Source organism: Neospora caninum, chromosome XII, assembly GCF_000208865.1.
Source record: "Neospora caninum Liverpool complete genome, chromosome XII".
NCBI classification, from domain to species: domain Eukaryota; phylum Apicomplexa; class Conoidasida; order Eucoccidiorida; family Sarcocystidae; genus Neospora; species Neospora caninum.
In genome coordinates, this window is record NC_018398.1 from 1,588,284 (window position 1) to 1,608,544 (window position 20,261).

General features: G+C 57.4%; 3 protein-coding genes across 3 annotated transcripts; all 3 read left to right on the forward strand.

Moving 5' to 3' along the window:
- Positions 1-1,945: 1,945 nt before the first annotated feature.
- Positions 1,946-6,841, forward strand: NCLIV_062240 (conserved hypothetical protein; the record flags this gene model as incomplete). The annotated part of the gene is made up of 1 exon (XM_003885775.1): positions 1,946-6,841. One exon carries the CDS (start codon positions 1,946-1,948, stop codon positions 6,839-6,841), a length of 4,896 nt encoding a protein of 1,631 aa, XP_003885824.1.
- A 2,770-nt stretch (positions 6,842-9,611) lies between these two features.
- Positions 9,612-17,117, forward strand: NCLIV_062250 (conserved hypothetical protein; the record flags this gene model as incomplete). The annotated part of the gene is made up of 7 exons (XM_003885776.1): positions 9,612-12,326; positions 12,804-12,866; positions 13,552-13,671; positions 14,057-14,137; positions 14,731-14,878; positions 15,240-15,406; positions 15,660-17,117. The coding sequence occupies 7 exons, from the start codon at positions 9,612-9,614 to the stop codon at positions 17,115-17,117; spliced, it is 4,752 nt and encodes a 1,583-aa protein (XP_003885825.1).
- Positions 17,118-18,869: 1,752 nt separating this feature from the next.
- NCLIV_062260 (conserved hypothetical protein) lies at positions 18,870-20,194 on the forward strand (the record flags this gene model as incomplete). The annotated part of the gene is made up of 13 exons (XM_003885777.1): positions 18,870-18,947; positions 19,002-19,117; positions 19,170-19,212; positions 19,271-19,325; positions 19,382-19,428; positions 19,486-19,497; positions 19,563-19,608; positions 19,665-19,699; positions 19,751-19,763; positions 19,820-19,870; positions 19,923-20,052; positions 20,111-20,129; positions 20,183-20,194. The coding sequence occupies 13 exons, from the start codon at positions 18,870-18,872 to the stop codon at positions 20,192-20,194; spliced, it is 657 nt and encodes a 218-aa protein (XP_003885826.1).
- Positions 20,195-20,261: the final 67 nt, after the last annotated feature.

Genomic DNA, 20,261 nt, shown 5'->3' on the forward strand with positions numbered 1-20,261 from the left:
TCCCATCGAGTATCAACCGACAAAAAAGACAACGGAACCAAGCAGTCCCATGGATCTCCTTTCTCTTTTTCCGACAATTCACCCGCAGCAAAAACTACGTTCCATGATCGCAGTAGGCCGCTGTGAGAGAATAGGCTCTTCCTCTTCTCTTCCCCGGGAGCATCCTCCCAGTGCACTAATTCTCGCCAATTCCTTCTGAGTACACAGCTAGTAGCCAAACGAACGAGACTGGATCCCCGTGCAACACCTGTCGCTGCGGGAAGAGCAACGCCTGCAGCAGTGTTTATCGGGTCCGGTGACATATATTTCTGACATGATTGTGGTGGTCTCCAAAGTTGGACGCCAGCGCTGGTTTTGGCTTTTGACAGGGCGTCCCGGCGGTTGGAGAGAGCGCCGTAAAGCAGCCACACTTCACGGCAGCGCCGACACCGCCCGCAGCTATACCCTAGAAGCGAACAACCCGTGGGATCAGCTCTGCGTCAACAGACTTGCGCTGACGTGAAAAAGGAGACGCAAAGCGTGAGGTTTACTGTAGCTAAAGGAAATTAAACCAGATACTTCAATCTGCTTGCCCTCTGGGATCCTGGTGACCCCGCGCTGGGTAACACAACTTGGGGCTCTGCCCGAAGTCGTCGCAGACAGCAAACGCGGGTCCCCTGAGTGAAGATGTGCATAGCAAAAAGACACGGAGACAGCCAATGGGCGCGAACTCTGAGAAGAAACAATCCTTGGTGGGACGACCCCCCAAAGCACACCCCATTTCGAGACCCGACAAGCATGTCCACAGCTGGACAGTTTAAAAAAACAACGGTGGAATTCCTGATTCCACCGCACCCATTTGGTCTGCTGCGCAACAGTCTTGGCCAAATACACCCGCTCCCTTTGGTGCAACTCTCTCTGTTCCGCAGAGGCCTCCCGATGAGAGTTGCCGAAGATCGATGCTGCTGGGATCACTTGCTAGTCTCTGTCTGCATGCGCGAATCGTGAGCCGGAGCAAACGGTTCAATCCTGCGGTTCATTCGCCGTTTTGAGAATCCCCGTGAAGTGTTCGTCGATATTCTTTATGTCCCCCGTTGTGATCCTCTCTCGTGCAAATCACAAAGAGGAGGCCCGACACACTTTTGGGGCAACAGCCACTCTTCTGCAACCGCCGCCTCATTCTCTCTGCCGCGTGTACAGCTGAGCGGCGTGGCCGTTCGGACGATGCTGCGAGACAAGAGCAGACGTTTTCCACAATCGGAACGGAGCTCTCCTCTTTCCTTGACACAGTTGGGGCTCCACCGAGTGCGACACTGCCGTCCAGTGCTGGCCTTGCATAGAATCTGGAGGAACGTAGTTCGGCAATGCATTTGAAGCGCGCAGGCTGCTGGCTGCAGCCGCGTCACAAAATGGTCCTCTGCTCCATCTCGCGCGTGCGCGCTCTGTGTGCGGTTTCTCAATATCTGAGGACCAGGTGTAGTCTGAATTCGTCAAGTGTCCTGTTCGACACGGTCTGTGACCCACTGGAGCGTGGGGGGAGAGAGAGAGGCGCCGGATTTTTTTGCCGCAGACACCGCCCTGAGGCGTCGTTGAATCCGCCGCCTCTGCGCCATCGCGAGGAAGTGCAGATCTTCACTCCCTGATAAGCCGTCTATTCGAGTTTTTTTCGGCCACGCTTTTGTCAGTTGCTGCAGCGGGTTTTCCTTGTCTTCAAACAGGCTGCTTGCTCCGACTGCTGCGGAGATTCTTCGCCGTTCTCCCGGATCTCTGCCCCGCGTCTTTTTCGCGTTGGAATGCACTCTCCCAGTGCGCTGTAGACAACCACCAGGTGTCTACGGCCGTTCCTCACTCTCTTTCCCTGCGCGACACACAGCGGCAGAGGGGAAAACCTAGAGCGCGGTTTGGCCCCAGGGGGAACTTTCGACGAGGCGCTCCCGGTACGGCACTCACGAGAGCGGGTCTCAAGATGAGAAGAGTTCGCATCCTCTGGATGAGCGCCGCACGGAGATCGGTTGAGGGAACTTGCCGCACGACACTCGACACCTCCCGTCCCTCTGTTCCAACCCGAGACTGCAGACGCTTGAGCTCGCTCGCCGCCTGCCATGCCGCGTCGCAGGCTGACGAGGTCCACGCGTCCGGCTCGGAGGACGCCAGGCGGTTCTACCAAGCCGCCTTGTCTCCTGCGCCGCGCAAAGCAGATGGGCGCTTCACCGGCGAGTGCGCTTTCGAGGCGCATGCAAGGCCCTCGATGCGCCAAGGAAGAATCTGTGTAGGCAGCGAAGGCGAGGATAGGCGAGGCCCGAGTGCGTTGGAAACACGCGGTGGAAGGTCTCTTCCTCATCTCGCTCATGCTGAGAACGAAGCTGGCGTCTGTGTCCCCACAGCGACTCGAGGCAGGCAACGTGGAACGCGAATTCGGTTGAGACAGTTGGATTTTCACTCAGCAGTAAGGAGGAGCAGATCTGTCGAGGGCGTGCTGGAGATTTGTGCGCAGTTCCTGAGAGAAATCAAAGACGAACTGGGAGATTGCTGTGCGAGGGATGCCAGCAGACACGCGAAGAGGCCCCGCTGTTCGCGGACGACCCGACAGCTGCGCGACCAGCTGAGTGGAGATCCATCGAATCCCACTCCGGACGCGGTCAAGGCAGTTGAGACGCCGAGCTGTCCTCGGCCGGACGTTTCCGACTCGGCGTCTCCGCGCGAAGCAGCTGGCGAGCGTCGGCCCTCCAGTGAACGCCGTTCCGACGTCTGCCAACTTTTGCCTTTGTCAGACTCTTCGCCTTGTTCACACACAGACGCCAGCAGGGACGCGAAGGCCTTCGTCGCGAGAACGGCGCGGTTTCCTTTTTCCCCGCACCGTCTTTCTGTCGCGGACCCTGCGTCGGCGCCTTCCTCTCCGTGCGTTTCTTCGCACGTGTCTCCTGGTTTCTTGGGACCTACGGTATGTCCCCACGTTGCTGCGGATTTAGGTTGGATCAACTCCGCGCACGTTTTGCACCGCCTTGCGCTCCTGCATGCAGACGCCTCGGAGAGCAGCCGGCGCAAGGCAGTTCCTAACGCGTCCACACAGCAAACGCGCGGATCTCGCGCGGGACAGGAGTCGAGACGAGCTCGGGTCGGCTCCAGAGACGACAACGAGGTCGTTGACAGCCCTGAGAAACTTCAACGCGGAGGAGTTGCAGGTTCGCCCTCTGGGGTGGAAGGCTCTGGCGTCCAGGCGGCATCAGAACCAGGCGCCGCGGGCCTCTCGGCAACGCGTAGCGGAGACACAAAAGCCGCCGAAGATTTGCTTCGAGACACCCGTTTCCTCTCTGTTCTAGGTTGTGTGCTCCATCACCTCCGACAAGTGCACGAAGCATTGCTCGAATCGGAGAACTGTCCTTCAGCACGTGGCATTCGTGAAGAAAACGCAGTTTCAAACCTGCAGAGCGTCAATCTCGGCAGGCCGGTGAGCTGGCGTCCCAACATCCGCTCGCCGCACGCACACCCGCCGCCCGGACCAGTGCCTCTGCGCGACGGCGAATCTCCCGGGGATCGTCAGCATGGGCCGCATGCACTTCCGAAAACAGGGACTGCTTACAAGGAGAGCAGCCCTGTTTGGTCTGCTTTTTCACGCGCCTGTGCAGCAATAGGGGACCAAATATTTGTTAAAGACAGTGTTCAAGTCGTTACACCTCTCGTGCGGGTTTCCCTCCCGTCCTCGCATTCCAGGCGGGACGAAGCTTCTCCGCGAGCGGCGCCCTCTGGGGAGGGTTCCTCCGGGACGTGTCCCCGCGTTTTGCTCGCGAACCTCCCCATTCCGCATGCACTCCATGGGGCCGCCTCGACAGCAGGGAAGGCAGACGACCCTGCTGTTCTCGCAGCTGAGGCGACAGCCAGTGCACCCCGAGCCGCTGTGGCTGCAGAACCCGGATGCGCCCGATTTCCTCCCCCCCGCGCCCTCGCGAACGCGCAACAGCTTCGAGAACGTGTCCACTGCGATGCCGCTCCGTGCGAGCAAACGCGCGGAGAAGGCGGGTGGTTGCCGGCGCGGCCAGGCAGCGTCGCGCGCGATGGGAGTGGAAAGACCGAGACACGCGGGCCGACGGCTGCGCAGCTGCGATTTATCGCCTCCCTGTGTTGGGCGTGCGGGAAGCTGCGGCTGCCAGGTGCTCTGGGGGCCCATTCAGTTGAACTGCACTCGTCCACGGGCACTGCTCGAAGTGGAGCGCTTCCAGCCTTCTCGGGAATGTCCGCGGCGGGCAGCAACGGGAACGCGCCAAGTGCGAAAGACGGAGATGCCTCCCGCAGTGGCTTGGAACCCTCAAGTTCGACCACTGGACGCAGGCGTCCGGTTCCGCGTGCTGAGCCGTCCGAGAGCGGAGGCTCCGCCTCGTCCCCTGGCGTTCAACCAGGACCGAGCGGCTGCACTCGTCCACTGGCTTCGGATGGTGCGCGCCCGGTGGCTGCCGCCCCTGCTCTCGACAAACAGCAAGCGGACCTAATGGTAGGAAGGCGCCTGTGCTCCGAAATGTTCTGCCTTCTCGAGAACTGCGTGGTACGGTGTCTCCCGTTTTTCCGGCCTCGTGAACTGTCACTCGGCCTCTGGGGCGTTGCGCAGTGCCACGCTGCAACTGCAGGCCCGTCGGGTCCCGAAGACGGACGCGGCCGGGGTACGACCAGGGTTCGGGAGAACTTCTGGCGACAAGCCGTTGAGGGCATTCGTCGTCGCCTTCCGGAACTGCCCCTGCGAGAGCTTGCCATGCTCGCGCAGACCTGCTGCACTGTGGGATATCGAAACGAGGCTCTCATGGGGGCGGTCGCTGACGCCATGCTGCGCTGCCTGCCGAGAGAGTGGGAGCAGTCTCGCGGGAGGCCGACGTCCTCACGCAGCCACAAGACGGGGCGCCCGCTGGCGGCGTCAGAGCCATGCAGAGCGCGTCAACAGGCAGCTGCGTGGGGACGTCTGCCTAAGGGTGTCTCCGGCGCTTCCACCGAGATTGTGGATGTGGACACACGACATGTGCGCCAAAGGGAGGACATCCTGGGCGGGCCTAACGGAGCACAAAAACACACACCCTCTCGGTCTGGAGAGGCAGACGTCGGCCCGCTCGACGACGCAGCTGCCACGACGCTGGGGGCAAACGTGTCCGTTCTCTTGCAATCTTTCGCAGCCCTCGCGGTGCCGGTTCCCAACAGCTTTCGGGCGGTTGCTGCGTTGCTGCTGGACGATCGGGACTCTATGGCAGAGACAGTGGACGGCGACGTAAGGCGGACGTCTCCAGGTCCAGCCGAGCTTGCTCCACGGCGACAGATCACCCACGGAGTGCAGAAGAGTGCAGAAAGGGAGGGACGCGGAGATCTCGCGCCGCCGCCCGCGGCGCCCACTCGAGATGTGTCGGGAGTCGCGCGTTCGTGTGCGAACAGCCACCTTTCTTCGCCACATAGCCTCGGCCCGTTTTTGGCCTCGCTGGAGCCAAGCCATGTGACGTCCCTGGCCTGGGCCTTCTCCGCATTCCTTGCTGGATCGGCTCGTGGCAACGCCGTGGGACGTGCCCAAAGGTGTGGAGCTCGCGCAGACCTAGGAGGGTGTGAAGGCGCGGCTCACCGAACATCTCTGGTGAAGCAAAGCAGAGATGACTCCGCAGACGAGGCACACTGCAGGGTGGTCAGCGAGGCCAAGGAAAGCTTGACTGCCTTGAGTGTCGCACCTTTTGGATGCGCAAGCGGCAGGGACGCCACGCACGAAAGACCGTTTTCACTGTCGCTACAGAACGGGCGAAGGGGTGAGCAGCAACTGTTTTCCGAGCTCAGTTCGTACCTTGCTTCACATGCACACTGCTACGGCCGGCGGTACTCGACGGCTGAAAAAGTACAGCTGTGTTGGGCATTGGCTCTTCAAGACATTTACATGCCCACCTTTCTGTGCTCGGCCCTCACCGCGTTGGAGCGGGCGAGTCGGCGCCCCAAAGGCATGCGAATTCGTTCAGCAGTAGGCCGATTCCCGCTGCCTGCCGATCGTGGCGCTGGCGTGGGTGAATCTGGCGTCTCGAAATCTACGGTTTCGCGTGGTGAAAATCTGAACGCCTGTACCCCGGAGGGACCGTGCTCCACCCCTTTCAGCCGATTGCTTGACGTGGAGCCCTTAGACGATTCCCTTCTTCCTCACAAGCTACAGACGCAGCTTTATCTTTCGACTCTTTGTTTTTTGACGCGAGGAGACACGAGCCTCGTTTTCGGCAGTGCAAGAGACTGGGGCCGGCACTCTCCCGTAAACGAGGGGGTGTCATCGCAGTCGGACGCAGGTTTCGAGCGACAAAGTCAGCTGCCTCGGCCTGCGACGGATGTTGCTCATACAGTGAACGAATCGAGAAGCTGCTCCGCATTTCACCAAGGTGCGATCGAGAAGATCGTGCCCCCGGTGGAGAAGCTCGGCCAAGTGAGGACAGGAAAAAGCAAGGATCTCTCGGTTACCCGTCCACGGTGTGGTTTGGCACGAGCTCTGGAACGAGCGCGGGTGAAACAGATATCTTTACCGACGGCGTTTTTCCGATGCCGCGCTGCACTGGATACACATCCCGACCGTACCCCCCACTACGTGGTTTCCCCGCTTCACATCAAGGTACTTATTGAGCTGAGGAAAATCCTGCACACCAGAGAGGAGATACGCGAACAGCCGACCTGTATTCTCCTGGAGGGAGTATTCGCTCCACAAAGCGTGGTAGGGAAACTGGCGGAGAAACATAAGGAAAAGGAAACGCCTGGAGCGAGCGTGCGCAAAAAGGCCGCGGCTACTTGGGATATCGTCCCGGAGTATCGGGACTCAAGTGGGATCTGGGTGGACATTGTGGCGAGGCCACGAGCACCAGAGTCCAGCGCGTGACGCAAAACTGTCAGTTCGTGAACAGGACTGTCAGAGCTTCTCAAACATATTTGCATTATCTTTGAATGGTCCACTGCGCAGAAGGGCGAGTGCGTGTGCCTGACAACAGGAACTGTTGCTGCGTGGGCTCCGTCGTTGACCACGACGCGTTTATAAAAAACGCGTCCAAGTAATTGTTTTTGGTCCTTGGCACCAGCCTGCACCGAGGAATGCACTGAAATAAATAACTGCATCGTGTTTCTTCGGAGCGAAACGGTCCGTGCCAGGCCACGAAGGGCGAGTGACACAGAACACGCCCCAGTTACCAATAGCTAGCCCACATCCACGATCCTACACTGCCCAAGTCTGTTCCCTGCTTTCGTGTAACTATCCGCCATCGCTGAGACGTCTCACACATCTTGGCAGGATATGGGAGGTTGCAGGTCTAGAAACGGTTTGAAATCGTGGGCTCGTCCACGCAGGTGTGGTCAGCCTACGTGCCCCTACCCCACGACACGTGTAAGCGAACCTCGCCCATTTTCTGCCAGCCCTGCTCACGTGGCGAATGACGTGGAGTATGAACATTCCGGCACTGCCCACTACACACGAGCGGTCGAAGAGAAATACACTCTAGCTACTGCCTTTTATTTGGGTGTTTTGTCGACTTTGAGAGCAACGCGAACTCTCTATTTCCACGTTTTTATTGGGTGTAACCCACACCAAGCGTGGGCTTCTCCGTGTCGCCAGGGTGTTCGGTTGGTCGTCGCCCTCTGTGAAGGCCATTCACAGCCAAGCAGACTAGTTTGATGTAATTCCAAACTTCTTGAAGCACACCGCGGCGCCCAGACCCGGCTGCTCGGATGCGCGAAAACACACCGAATTAGAAGCTCGTACGTCAGTCCCGGTGAGCGGAACGGCGATGAAGTGCAAATACTCCCGCCTCTCAAAGGTTAACGGGTTCTGCCTTTCTGCGGCACGGCAGATGTCGGGCAGTCGAACGGAAACAGGGTCACTGGCGTGGTGTGTGCACGCTTGTTGAGGCTCGGTCTCACTTCTCTACTGCGTTTCACAGCGCACGTCGAAAGGGGGGAAAAAGACGAGTGTCGATTCTTTAGGCTCGATTGGGCAACACCGAAAAATGGAGACGAAAAATCATACAGGTGGAAACACAGAGGCTTTACAAAACTGTGGACTGGGGCTTCAACAGCGAAGTCATCTGAGCATGAGAATGCCAGGGAGACCTGGTGTGAGCAGCACGCTTACGATTCCGCCCTGCTTTGGTTGCCCGTGAACTTACCAAACCGGGATCCTACTCTTCCCGTTATTTGCGGCATTACCGAAATAAACAACTCCATTTGCCCAGCAAAGAGAGTGGTACTTTGCGTTCAATCTGTAAGGTGGGGCCGAGATTCTTGACCTACCAGAGAAATCGTCACAGCGCTCGAAGAGGCGATCATTTTCCTGTCTGCGTCCCTGCATGTGGTAAAAGGTGGGTTTGGGCTGCTTCCTCCCGCCAGTTTTCGCGGACGTTCAGTGCTCTCTTTGGTGAAGAGCAATGACGAAACTTGCCAGGTCGAGTCCAATTCCATCGCTATTTGTACCCATGTATGTCCTCGTTTCTCGACTGTCACCGTCTTCACACTTCTCCCCGCTTCGTGGCAGGAAATTGCTTGCCGAGAGAAAGGGACACACCACCGTCGAATGAAAGCCTGCCTGCTTGGCCCGGGTTCGGGTGCCTCGATGCGTCCAGATGCAATCGGGAAAATCGGCGCGGACAGTTTCCCCCCCGTTTTCGCGTCTCGTTTCCCGTCTCATTTTTTCTGGGCGACTGCAGCGCTCCGGTTTCCGTGTGTTCTCGCCAACCGCCTCGATGCTCGACAGAGCTGCTTTGTCTGTATGGCCTCCAGACTTGTGTACTCTGAGCCCCTCGACTCTTGGGGGGTCTGCGGCAGCGAGCGTCTTCACATTTCCACTGAGAAACCGGCGGCACCTCCCAGCAGAGGGCTGGCAGACGCGCTCAGACACCGAGTGGCGACGAATGCCGTCTATCTCTGTGTCAGCTTTTTGAGGCGTATATGCTGAATCACGTGTGCCCGTCCGAGATTCCGCTTCGGCGTGTTTTTCCCGGCGGAAAAACCCACCTTCACGCGTAGATTGACGTGTCACGCACAGGTTCCGATCGCGCGTGCGTTTCCCAGTGCCAGCCACCAAGAGGCCTTGGCAGTTCAAGAGCAAAGTGCTCTTCACTTGCGCATGTCTCCCGTTGATCCCCGGAGCAGGCCAGGACATGAGCAGACAGAGGGAACAGCCGCCGTCTCGTCTCAACCGCCCTTGCTTGCTGGGCAAAGTTCGGAGTCCTGCTGGAGTTGTTTTCGGGCACTCCGCAAGGAAAACCCAGCCCCCGTGTCCCCGCAGAAAATTCGCCGCCGTCGGAATCGAAGTCGCTGTGGAGGGGCTGGGGATCTCGCCATGCGCCCTGCGTGGCGGTGACAGGCCCTCGAAGTTTTCTCGTGTGCGCAACGGTGCACTCTCGTCCCTGGGTGTCCGTGCAGGTGCGTTGCTGCGCTGACGTTTCCTGGCCGAACCCGGCGTGCGTCAGGCTTCGTTCTGCGTGGTGCCCGACTCCAGTCTGTCCCGACGACGCCCGCCCGTGGACACGTATGTGTGTGTGGACATGCAGATAGAAGAACCCCTGTGCAGCTCACAAGAGAGTGCAAAGAGCCGGCGAATCTTCCTGAGCCACGAAAGAGGGTGGACGGAGTTCTCGTGAATCGTGTGCGCTCCGAAGGCAATGAAGGCGAGCAAGAGAGGCGCGAAGATGGCTCCAGCGAGGGGCCAGGCGAAGGGAGTGAAGCGTGCAAGCGGCAAGCCTGACGTCCAGTCGCCGATCGCGAAGAAAGCTTCGTCCCAGAGGGGTGTAGATCTGGGACGGAAGGGAAAAACCTTCAAGAAGGCGGCAGCTGTTGCCGTTACTCGAGGCAAATCCTCCCTCTCACGGAGCAAAAGAGACGGGAGCGGCGTTTCACGCAGTGATGCCACTCGCGGCAGGCGCGCCTCTCATTCAGATGGAGCGGGCGCACAGACCCTCGGGAAGGAGCGAGCGAAAGGAGACACCCGGCAGACGTCTCTGAAGCGGGCGCAAGAGAGATCCCTCGGCCCAGGAAAGCAGGAAGCAAAGAGTCGCAGAAAAGGAGGGACGGAGAGTCGCCGAAAACAAAAGAGCGGTCGGGCCGATGAGGCCGACAGCTCCGGAGAGGGAGAGAGCTTTGAAGAGCCGCACTTTGATCAGTGGTACGACGATTACTACAGAGATGAACTGAACGTGTCAGACGAGACCTTGCTGGATGTCCTGGTGGACGTTATCAAACGCCACCATGGACGCCACTACTACGGGGTCTGCATGCCGACCGCGGGGACGGCGGGAAGCGAGGCCGCACAACCCGAGACAGATCCGCTCGCGTCTCCATCGGCTGAGACCGAGGGGAATTCCACAGACGCGGAGCTGAGCAGCTTAACAAGTGACGCGCTGCAGGTGAAGAAAGCGTGGGCGTTTGTGGCAGAAGATGCCGCCCACGCTCGGGCGCTGACCCGATCTCCAGTCTCTTCCGCGCCTGCCTCCCGAAAGGCGTGGAGAGCTACCGATCGGCAGGCGCCTCGAAGACATCGGGGAGAAGAGCGAGCGAAAGAGCGAAGCGAAGAAAAGACGGAGGGTCTGCGGACGCGCTGGCAGTGTTTCCTGGAGCGCCGGAGCAAACGCCTAGAAGTCGAGCGCGTCGTTCAGAACGAGATTGACGCCGTCGAAGAGAAGGCAACAGCCCCTGGGAAGGGGGAACCGGACCCGCAGAGCCCGCGAGGCGCCAAAGAAGAGACCGCCGCGCGTTCTCCGCAGCCCGGTGAAGAGGAGGAAGGGGCGAGTCCACAAGGCGGCGAAGGGGTGTCTTGTGCGGGGCAGACGTCGCAGAATGAAGACAGACTGCAGAAGCGAACTGTGGACGATGTGGAGGAAATTGCCGGGGCTGGCGGCGGGGAGCAGATTTCGCCTGAACCTGCTTCGGACGCGGAAAATGCACCGGCTGCCCCAGCGCGTTCAGACCCGAGGCCGGAAGAGAAAAACCCGGGCAGGAAAGACACGTCTCAAGCTGCTTCGCCGAGCGACGGGAGCCAAAAGGAGACGCCGCAAGAAGATGAGGAGTCTGCAGACGACGCTCTGGCGGAGAAGCTCCTCCGCAACCTGACGAAGAGTCCGAGTGATGACGAGTCGTCGCCTTCCTCTTCGTCCTCGGAGACTTCCTCGTATGCTCCGAGCTCGCCAGAGAGCGACAACGAGGCCAACTCGGAAGCTGAGAGCTGCTCGGAAACTCCAAGTGGAGAGGCTCGAATGGGTCCTGAGGCTTCGGCGCCGCAGCCGGAGACAGAGGCGGAAGGGAAAGCCGCAGAGGCAGAGAAGGATCGGAAAGTGAAGCGGAGGAAGAAAGCAAAGTGGGAGAAACCACGCAAGAGCAAAGAAACCCGGTTGAGGGAGAAGGAGAAGGAACGCGCGCGTGAAAGACAACTTTTAGAATCGGAGTTGAGCTCAAAGTCCGCGTGCGTGGGCATGTTTTCTGCCGCTGGTTCTCCGGGGACCGCGCGGATGAAGGACGTGCAGATGCCGCGTGCAATCGCTCTGCGGCCGCAGTGCCTTTACCACTTTGAGAGCCTCTTGGAGACGCAACTCTGTAGCAAGTACCCGAACGGCATGACTCGGCGAGGCGCACTGTGCTCGACCGCTCTTCGCGTCGAGGAAACGCTCGAGTTCTTTCTGCTGTGCCGGTTCCTGAATCTCTTTTCCAACCTGGTTAACGTCCCGTGGACCTTCGACGACCTTGCCAGCGCGATCAGTTCCCCTCCGGGTGCGGACCCAGTTCCTGCGCGGTCTTTGACTGCGCCCGAGGCAGGGCGCGCAACCGAATCCGCTGGGGTGTCCCCTGGCGCAGTCCCATCGCAGTCTCCCTCGTTCCCTTCGTTCCTGCAGGGGCTGAGCGTCGCAGGAGGGAGCGGTTCGGCAGGCGACGCCGAAAAGGGCGAGCCAGGCGGAGTTTTGCGGCAAATTTTGACCAAGCTCTTCGGCTTTTTAGGGCGGCGCATGACGCCAGGCATGTCGCTGACCCGCATGTGTGGGCGGTACGTGGAAGAGAAACGCCGCGATGGCAGCATTCCGCCGGGGATCCTGTGGCCGTTCGACTACCCCGTGAAGGCCTGGCAGAGCTGTGACGGGGGACTCGGGGAGAAGAAGCGAAAGAGAAAGGAAGGCGCCGCCGCCCGTGAGGAAGACGACGCGGAACGCGAGAAGGCGTCGAGCCCCGAAGAGAAGGGAACGACTAGAACAGAGGACGACGGCCGGAAAAAGGAGGAAAAGAATCGAGGCTCTCCAGGCGGAGCAGAAGCAGACGAAGAAGGCGTTCTTCTAGAGAGCGTCTACAACCCATTCAAGGTCTGCGAGGACTGGGGCCGTTTAAAAAGCATCCACGTAAGTTGCAAATCCACAGAAGGTGGGCACGCGATCTCGATTTCTGCTTTCTCTACCTCGCCCTGAAGACGCCGTTTTGACCACGTGGAGCGGCTGCAGCTGTCCAGGATCGCCGAGCGATTCGGGACGCCGCTGAGGAGATACGAAAAACGTCGCGCACCGTAGATTCGCTTCAGGGTTTTCCCCCGTGGGCGATGAGAGCGAAAAACGGCTTCCAACGCCGTTTTCGGGAAATCGCGACACTGCTGTGCTTTCCGTCATCTCTTCTTTGGATTGCACCCTGGCAGCAAAATGTCCATTCAGTCCACATGTACAGAGTGGGTGCGTCTGCCGCCAGCTGGCCGTGGACTTACTCGCAGAGAGCACATCGGAAAGAAGTTGTCTCTCGGTTCCTGCGGAGTTGCCTTCAGAGTAAGCGGGGTACCTGCTTGCTGTGTTGCCATTGACCTTTGCGCGTTGTCTCTTTTTGCGACGCAGAAACTGCGTGTGGTTCGCCTTCTCATCGAGCACGCCATGAGCGAGAGCCCGCAGATCAGCAAAGTGAGGCAAAAACGCTCCGCAGCAAACTCGGCTTTCCACCTTTGGCATGGCATGCGGAGCCGTCACGATGGACGCACTCGACGGCTACCAAGTCGACTCGATGCGTTCTTCGTTGCTTGTGCGAGTCGCGTGTGTGAAGACGGAGGCGGAGCAGAGCTCACGTTGCAGGCAGCTCTCGAGTCTGGTGGGCCCTGTGAAGTGCCCCCGCTTGAGATTGTTTCCGCGTTTCTTCCTGTCGACCGGTCTCGCCTGAGAGGTGCTTTCTATCGTGCCGGCGTTGCGAGTTGCGAACCGTGTCCTTAGGGAGAAGGCTGGGGAGTCGCCGGACAGGTGGAACCCTGACGTCCGTCTGATGTTGAGTATGGTCTGTTCCTGTCGTTGTCGCGCGCCTTGCCTTTGCACAGACAAGTCCTTTGCGGTGTTGCCGCCACATACATAGACTTGGTGCCGTGTGCGGTTTCACGCCTTGCGTCTCGAGGAATCCGAATTCTCAACACTGTATATGCGTCGTTAGTTGAAATGCAGAGTGTGTCGCTCGTCGCACCGACACAGCAATGTGGAGATTCTCTGGCTCGAAAGCCAGGAAGAAAGAGCGACACGGGGGAGTCAGGGAGACAGTTTGCACTCGAAACACACGGTGCTAAGCAGACCATTTGGCCCGGAACTCCGTCTTTTCCGTCCGCAGGCGTTGAAAGGATTGACTGAGAGCGAGCTCGAAGCCGGTTTCAAGGGATACGATGACGCGGGGAGACTCTACTGGGTCGTTCCGCAGTGCGGAGACCCGACTGTCTTCAAGCTGTATCGAGTGAGTTGCGTTGTCAAGCGAGGCAGCTCAGAGAAACCGTGATCGCTCGAGGGTGAAACCCCCGACTGGCAGGGTGGTGTGGGCTGACCAGGGACGCGTTCCCCGCAAGTTTTGTTTTACAGACGTTCGGCGGTGAGAGAAGGTTCGAAAAAAGGTTGCTGCTGGTCGAGCCTCGCAAGGTGGATTTTGTGTCCATTCACTGGATTGCGGTGCGAGGAAACTGACGAGCACGGCGTGGCGGTTGCGCGGTGTCGGCATCTGTGCGTTGGGCAGTCTGCTGCGTCCCGTTTGTTCGAGTTCGGGCGGTTTCTCTCTGAGACTGATTGTGGGGCAAGAGCGAAACATGTCGAGGCCTTTGCAAGTGTTTGTCTTTCTCGTTGGTCAGGAGGATCCTCACGCTCAGCAGGTGACAATTCTTTGCGAGGATATTTCCGCCCTCGAATCTGTTGCAGAAGCGCTAGGCATGGTGAGGTTTTCGAGTTAGATCTAGCTTTTTTGGCCGTGAAGGAGAGAAAATGATAGAGTGTACATTTGAAACGAAACGTGATGCTTCGTATTTAGTGCCCGCTGGTGATCTGGGCGTAAATTTTTCCAGGCTTTTCTGCCATTCTGTGGATGAAAGAGCACCGGGGACAGAGGCATGCTGACACTACACAGTTTTTGAGTTGTGGTTCATGCAGCGCAGAGTCGAACAGGAAAGGGCTCTTTTTTACGAATGTAACCAGGACATTTATTCCTTCGAGCATGCGAACTAGGAAGCTGTACTTGGTAGTTTATGTACGCTACAACTCGTGGTCGCGCTGCCTTTCCTGTATTCGAAAAGCTTGGCCGCAGCAAACTTCCGTTTAACCAGTTGGGCTACACAGAGCGAGGGCCCTAGTCCGTCAAACAGTTCCGGCTGCAGAGAAGTTGCTGTGTTTCCCTAGAACCACAATCTCTGTCTATTTTTGAGACCGGATTTCTTGTTTGAGATATTGGATTTTTGTGCACACATTTCTCTTTCCTCGCAAAGATGTAACGTGTCGGGATTCAAGTGCCTGATTGCTCTCTTGTTCTTAGGATGAGATGACAGCCGGAATGAGTGCTGTGCTGCTGGAGGCTCACCAGCAGATTTTGGTTCAGGAAAAGCAGAGGAGCCGCGAGCTCCGCCGGCAGAAGGCGATAAGTCGGCAGTTGGAGATTTCCAACTGGGGCTTCGTACCGACAAGTAAGCGTGTTGTCTCCGTTCTCTCCAGCGGACCGCAACTGGCAGAGACTGCTTTTTCATGAGGAGCCAGGAAATGCGAGTCGCGGAGAGAAGGGCCCCCGAATAGCTGCGTTTCCGATGTCGAAAAGCCGTAACTGGGCTGTGCACCCTGCGACGAGGGCTGTGGACTCACGGGAGGGATCCCAGAGTGTTTTGATATTTTGCGCCGTGGCTTGGCCGTGGAAGATACACAGTGTCGTCGCGCGAGGTCTCTTTCGGAAGAACAGCGTAAAGGCTAGTCGTGTGTGTGCACACCCCTTGCATGTCCGGTGTCATGATTTCTGGTGTGGCCTGCGCGTGGGTCTTTGCACCCCACTCACAGGTAGCCGCCGCGAAAAAAAGGCTGTGGATTACACTTTTTCGGCGTATGAAGCCATAATCGAAGGCAAGAGCTCGACTCGCGGGTCCACCCGTCTCGGTGGCCCAAGTTTTGCGGAGAGCCAGCGACAGGACCGAAGCGAGCGGCTGCGAGCTCGGCAGGCCAGGAAGGTGAGGCCATCACAGCACGGTGCGTTCGTCCTCTGTGTACCGGTTTTCCCAGTCGGTACTCAAGAAGGCCGAACGCGAACACAAGCAGCACTCGGTTGCGAGTTCCTTCGCTTTGTGCGTGGTGGCGAAAACCACACGTGGAAGGGACAATGCTTCCAGAAGCTTCACCGTGCGTTCAGAGAAGCCTTTGCGAGTGGGAGGGCCTTTCGCTGTCGTAAGCATTTGCCGGAGTGCCCTGCTCCCTTCCCTTCAGGAAGAGCAAAGTGTGGTGGCGGCGGTTGAGGCGATGCAGAAAGACGGCGAGGGGGAGGACGTGCCAGAGGTTGCACAAGTAGAACAGTACACCTCAGTGGCAACTGATGGAGGAAGCACAACCTCGAGCGGCGCAGTCCAAAAGACTGAGGAGACCAAGGCGGTGCCTCGCGCGAGGCCGCCACGCAAGCGTCAGCCAAAGTCATCGGTGGGAATGGCCAGCAGCCCGGCTGATGGAGTAGGTCTACAAGAGTCCACGATGACACAGCAGCACAGACAGCATCAGCTAATGCAACAGCAGCACGTGATGGCAGCTCTGCATCAGCAGAAGTTGCTAGCACAGCAGCAGGCCGCCGCGTACGCACACAGAACAGGCGGTGCAACGTTGTTGTCAGAGAGACAATCGCAGGCTGGACTTCCTCCCGCATACCGGCAAACAGAGTGGATGTCAGAGCAGACGCACCAACCAATTCAGAGGCAACCACATGTGTCTGCCACGACGGCTCCTCCTCAGCAAGCTCTTGATATGCTTAGACAGCGCGTGGATCTACTCAGGCAGTCGCTGCTGCAGCGCAAGGATCTGACTCCAGAACAAAGGCAAGCACTGTATCAGCAAGGGTGGGCGCAATTGAGTGCCGACTTCACCAGAATGACCAATGCCTTGGCTCAGACGAGGGACAGGGCGCCGGGTCCACATGCAACGCAACAAGCGGCCGGAGCTCCAACAGACGAACGGGCACTCCCTGAGCGAAACCAAACCCACGAGTCGCGAGACCGGCGTCTTCCGGTGCAAAACTTTTCCGCCGCTTCGTCTCAGCTGGGGTGTGCGCCGACGCCTCGGCCTCAGCAGAGGCATGCGGCGACAGCGCACGCTCAGCTTGAGGCGCAGCAAGAGTCACGGGCACGAGCAGAGGCCGAGCTACAACGACAGCGCCTGGCCATGCTGCACGAACAGCAGCAAGTTTTGCGCGCACAGCAGCAGCAAATGCAACTGCTTCGTCAGCAGCATGAACAAGTACAGGCGCGGCAGCGGGTTGTTCCCCCGTCAGTCAGACAATCTGCTATGACCCAAATGGCCGCTAACTTGAGTGGAGAGTCAGGTGGCATGAATGCGTCACCAGATTCAACATGTCTCGTGCACGAGGAACGAACTGCAAAAGGGCATGTCAGTCGCGGCGAGTCTCTGTCGGCAGCAGGCGAAGGCGCGGCAGGTTTTTTCAGAAAGGTAGACTCTGAGAGACGCTTTTGTGGTACGGAGTTCTCTTCTCGCGACGGTTGGGGAAACACCCCGGCACCTCCAGTGCTGCGAACTCTGGATGGTGACAGACGCGGTAGAGACCCAGCAATAGAAATGCGGACAAACGCGGCTAGTGTCGGCAGCGGAGAGGCCGCGTATTCGCGGGAAAGTTCCGCGAAAGCTGCGGCGCCGAAACCTGCTGGCAATGGACATGTTCTCTGATTTCGTTCTGGCAAACATTTCGGGACGATGGCACAGCCTTGGAAACGCGCTTGTTTGACCGGTAGAGTGGTTCACGTGTTTTTTGAGGGTTTTGATGGTGTTCTCTTTGTCGGAAATCTCGCAGTCAAAAGATGTGCTCAGTGCCACAAAAGAAACTTAATCTTTCACGGATGAAGTCGACTGATCATGACTGTGGGATCTACGTACGGGCTACTACACTTGGAATTTAATGTGGTGGCTTATTTGCCGAAGAAAATATCATATGTACGCTGCACGTCTCTAGTTTCGGCGTGGACACCGAGAAGGTAGTCATTGGTGGGCAGGTGGTATTTGCACGCCTTTGCGGGGGCCAGGACAGAATATTGTTCAGACCTTAGGTGTGTAGAGTTGAGAGCTCCAGAAAAATATGGAAACCGTTGTCGCTGTAAGAAGGGAAGGAAGGATGCAAACGCAAGGTGATGGCGAAAGATCATGGGCATGGCGAGCACCAGTTCTCCTAAAGTGCGGAGTCTTACATGGAGTTGAACCCGACAATTACCAATCGCTCAGACAACGAGTGTAGTGCTGTGTACTTTTGTGTAAGGGACTCACGACCCGACTTATCTGTACGTGGCATTGACTGTCCCGTGTGACGGGTAACTCGAGTCAGATCGCAAGGTGTCTGCTATTACCTGCGAGTGACAACAAAGCAACTGGTGACGGATGCAGGTGGAGTTTCGATACTTTGGAACTCTATTCACAGCAACGGCGGTAGCACACTCGCTATCGGTAGCGTCATCCTCTCAGCATATTCTGTTGAAACTCGGTACGGAAGTTAGAGCTTCTTGTTAGCCGGCCTGGTGGAGACGCAGTTGAAGAGAGGTGATCGTGTCGTACGGAGCGTTGCCCGATCCCGCCGCTCGTGAGACGAGGGCAGTATGCCAGGTTGTCTAATGTGCCCTTACTCTTTCAACACCGGAACTGCCGTTTCCGTCTGTCGCAACGGAGAGGCTTTGCGTTTTGTTGTTGCCACTACTGCCGCCATGCTCTTGCCACAGACCAATATCCAGTTTTACATGCCTACTACGCCGCTCGAGGAAAACTTCATCTTGCAGTTACGTGGGGAATTGCTACTGCCAGTATCATGTGGCAGTGACAGGTAGATTTGCCGGAGTTGCTAACTTTCAAACGGTGACGAAGCAGGGGTGCTTGTCTGGTAAAGTCCCGGCGTCGTGTATTTCTTGTAATACTCTCAAAGCATTTCCAGATGATTCATCACATGTAGCAGTAGGCGTCGCTGAAATGTTTCCACGTGCCGACGCTGTCCTCCGGACACACGGACAATGCTCCAGGAAGCTTTGAGACTCAGTTTATCACGTTTTGCCACGCGAGTGTGGAACTGGTTCAGTTCCGTTTGCCATGGGAGGGCAGATACCGCCATGGTCATACGAGGCAGCGTGCTGTCACTGGGCGATAATCGCTTGTTAACACAGTGCCCGAGTTTCCCTTTCTGGCAGGAGCTTTCAAAGAATGCCGAATATGTTTATGCTGGTGGACCCGGCGTTTCAAAAATAAACACCTAGTCGTACGTAGCACATGTTCATACGGCACCGCACGTCCCTCATGGAACCACGACCGTCTTCGACCTCCAGCACGGTGTAGGTACACCGGATTTTCAGAACGATCCGGCAGTTGGGTGGAATGTGACTTCCTCATACCCGTTTCCCGTCGATAGTTGCAGGTTGTGATAAGTGCGTTTCGAATGTTGCGACAATGTGGATGTGCCTGGTTGCTTCGTCTATTCTACTGTTATTGTCTGACATGCAGTCCGGCCAGGCGGGGGGCTACCTCGTGAGCGACCACTACAGCACTGCCATTGTTCACTTTAAAGCACACACCCTTTAGGGACCAACGGTCATGCCTCAATTCATGAGTCCGCAGCGACCTGGCAACGAAAACTTACCACCAAACACGGTAGTAGCACCGGTTGCACAGAACATTGGGTTACAGTATCCGCCCTGGTGAGGAATCTTGGGAAAGATAGTGAATGCGGCCAGTTCAAAAGCCGGTCAGGTCCGGCTCGGACGCAGATGACTTGGAGTATCCGACAGTAAACGTAGGTGCCACTGAATAGACCGTACTACTGGGTGTGGTTACGTGTGTGAGACTTCTAGGTTCATTACGACTTCGAGCCGAAAGACTGGAACAAGAAGAGAGAAGAGCTGCGCGGTTGGTGCTTTGTCTTCCTTGATAATCATTGCGTGGGAAAGACAGCACGCCTCCAGATAGAATCGCTCTCCGAAGAGAGAGAAATAAGTTCTTGGCCAACGCGGTACGGCAAACACAACAGCGGAACAAAACCGATCACTATTTTGACGTATCCTTACAGGATCAGGACCAGGTACTGGCAAACTCGTGTGAAACATTGTCGGGAACGGCTGGGAGCCGACATGGATTTGTGAACAGATGGACCTTGCGGATGTCATAGAAGGCCAGAATTCGCAGTTGCAAGGTGAGGGATCGATGCGAGACACAAGTGTGTCCGGAAAAATCTGCAAAATGCCACAGGGATGAGTGCTTTGCTTGTTGAACAAGCATTGCAAGTAAGAAATCACTGTCTGTGTAGGCTTTCATCTGACCAAATTTTCGTGTAGGCGAGAAATACAGGTTAGTGGCTTCGTGATCGTCAACCGCTACCACCCACATCGTGTTTACAACTCCAGCGGCCGGGGTCGTCGAGAAGAAAATCCCAGAAGCTATCAAAACAGGAACTGGTGGGTCCCAAGCTGTTCGTCTTTCATGCGTTGCGGGTCACTTGGACTTCAGCACTGGGCACGAACGCTATGGCACAGATCGAATCCCGTCTGAATAGTATGTACCCACCTCCCTTACATAAAAACAAGTCTTTCTCCGGTCCACATATTCGGAGCTATTCGGCAACTCCTGACATTTTCGAGTGAGACTTTTCTAAACGATTTCTACACCGCAAAAAACGACGACCCATGCCTGTGCAGGCATTTGGCAGACGAGCTTGTAGGTCGAAACCTCTCCAAGCAAGTGGATTGAGAGATTCACTGTTGCTGCAGACTGTTATGTGAAAGAGAGCCACTGATGCAAATCTGACAAGTTTAAATGTGCCAGCGATGACACACTATGACCACGGCT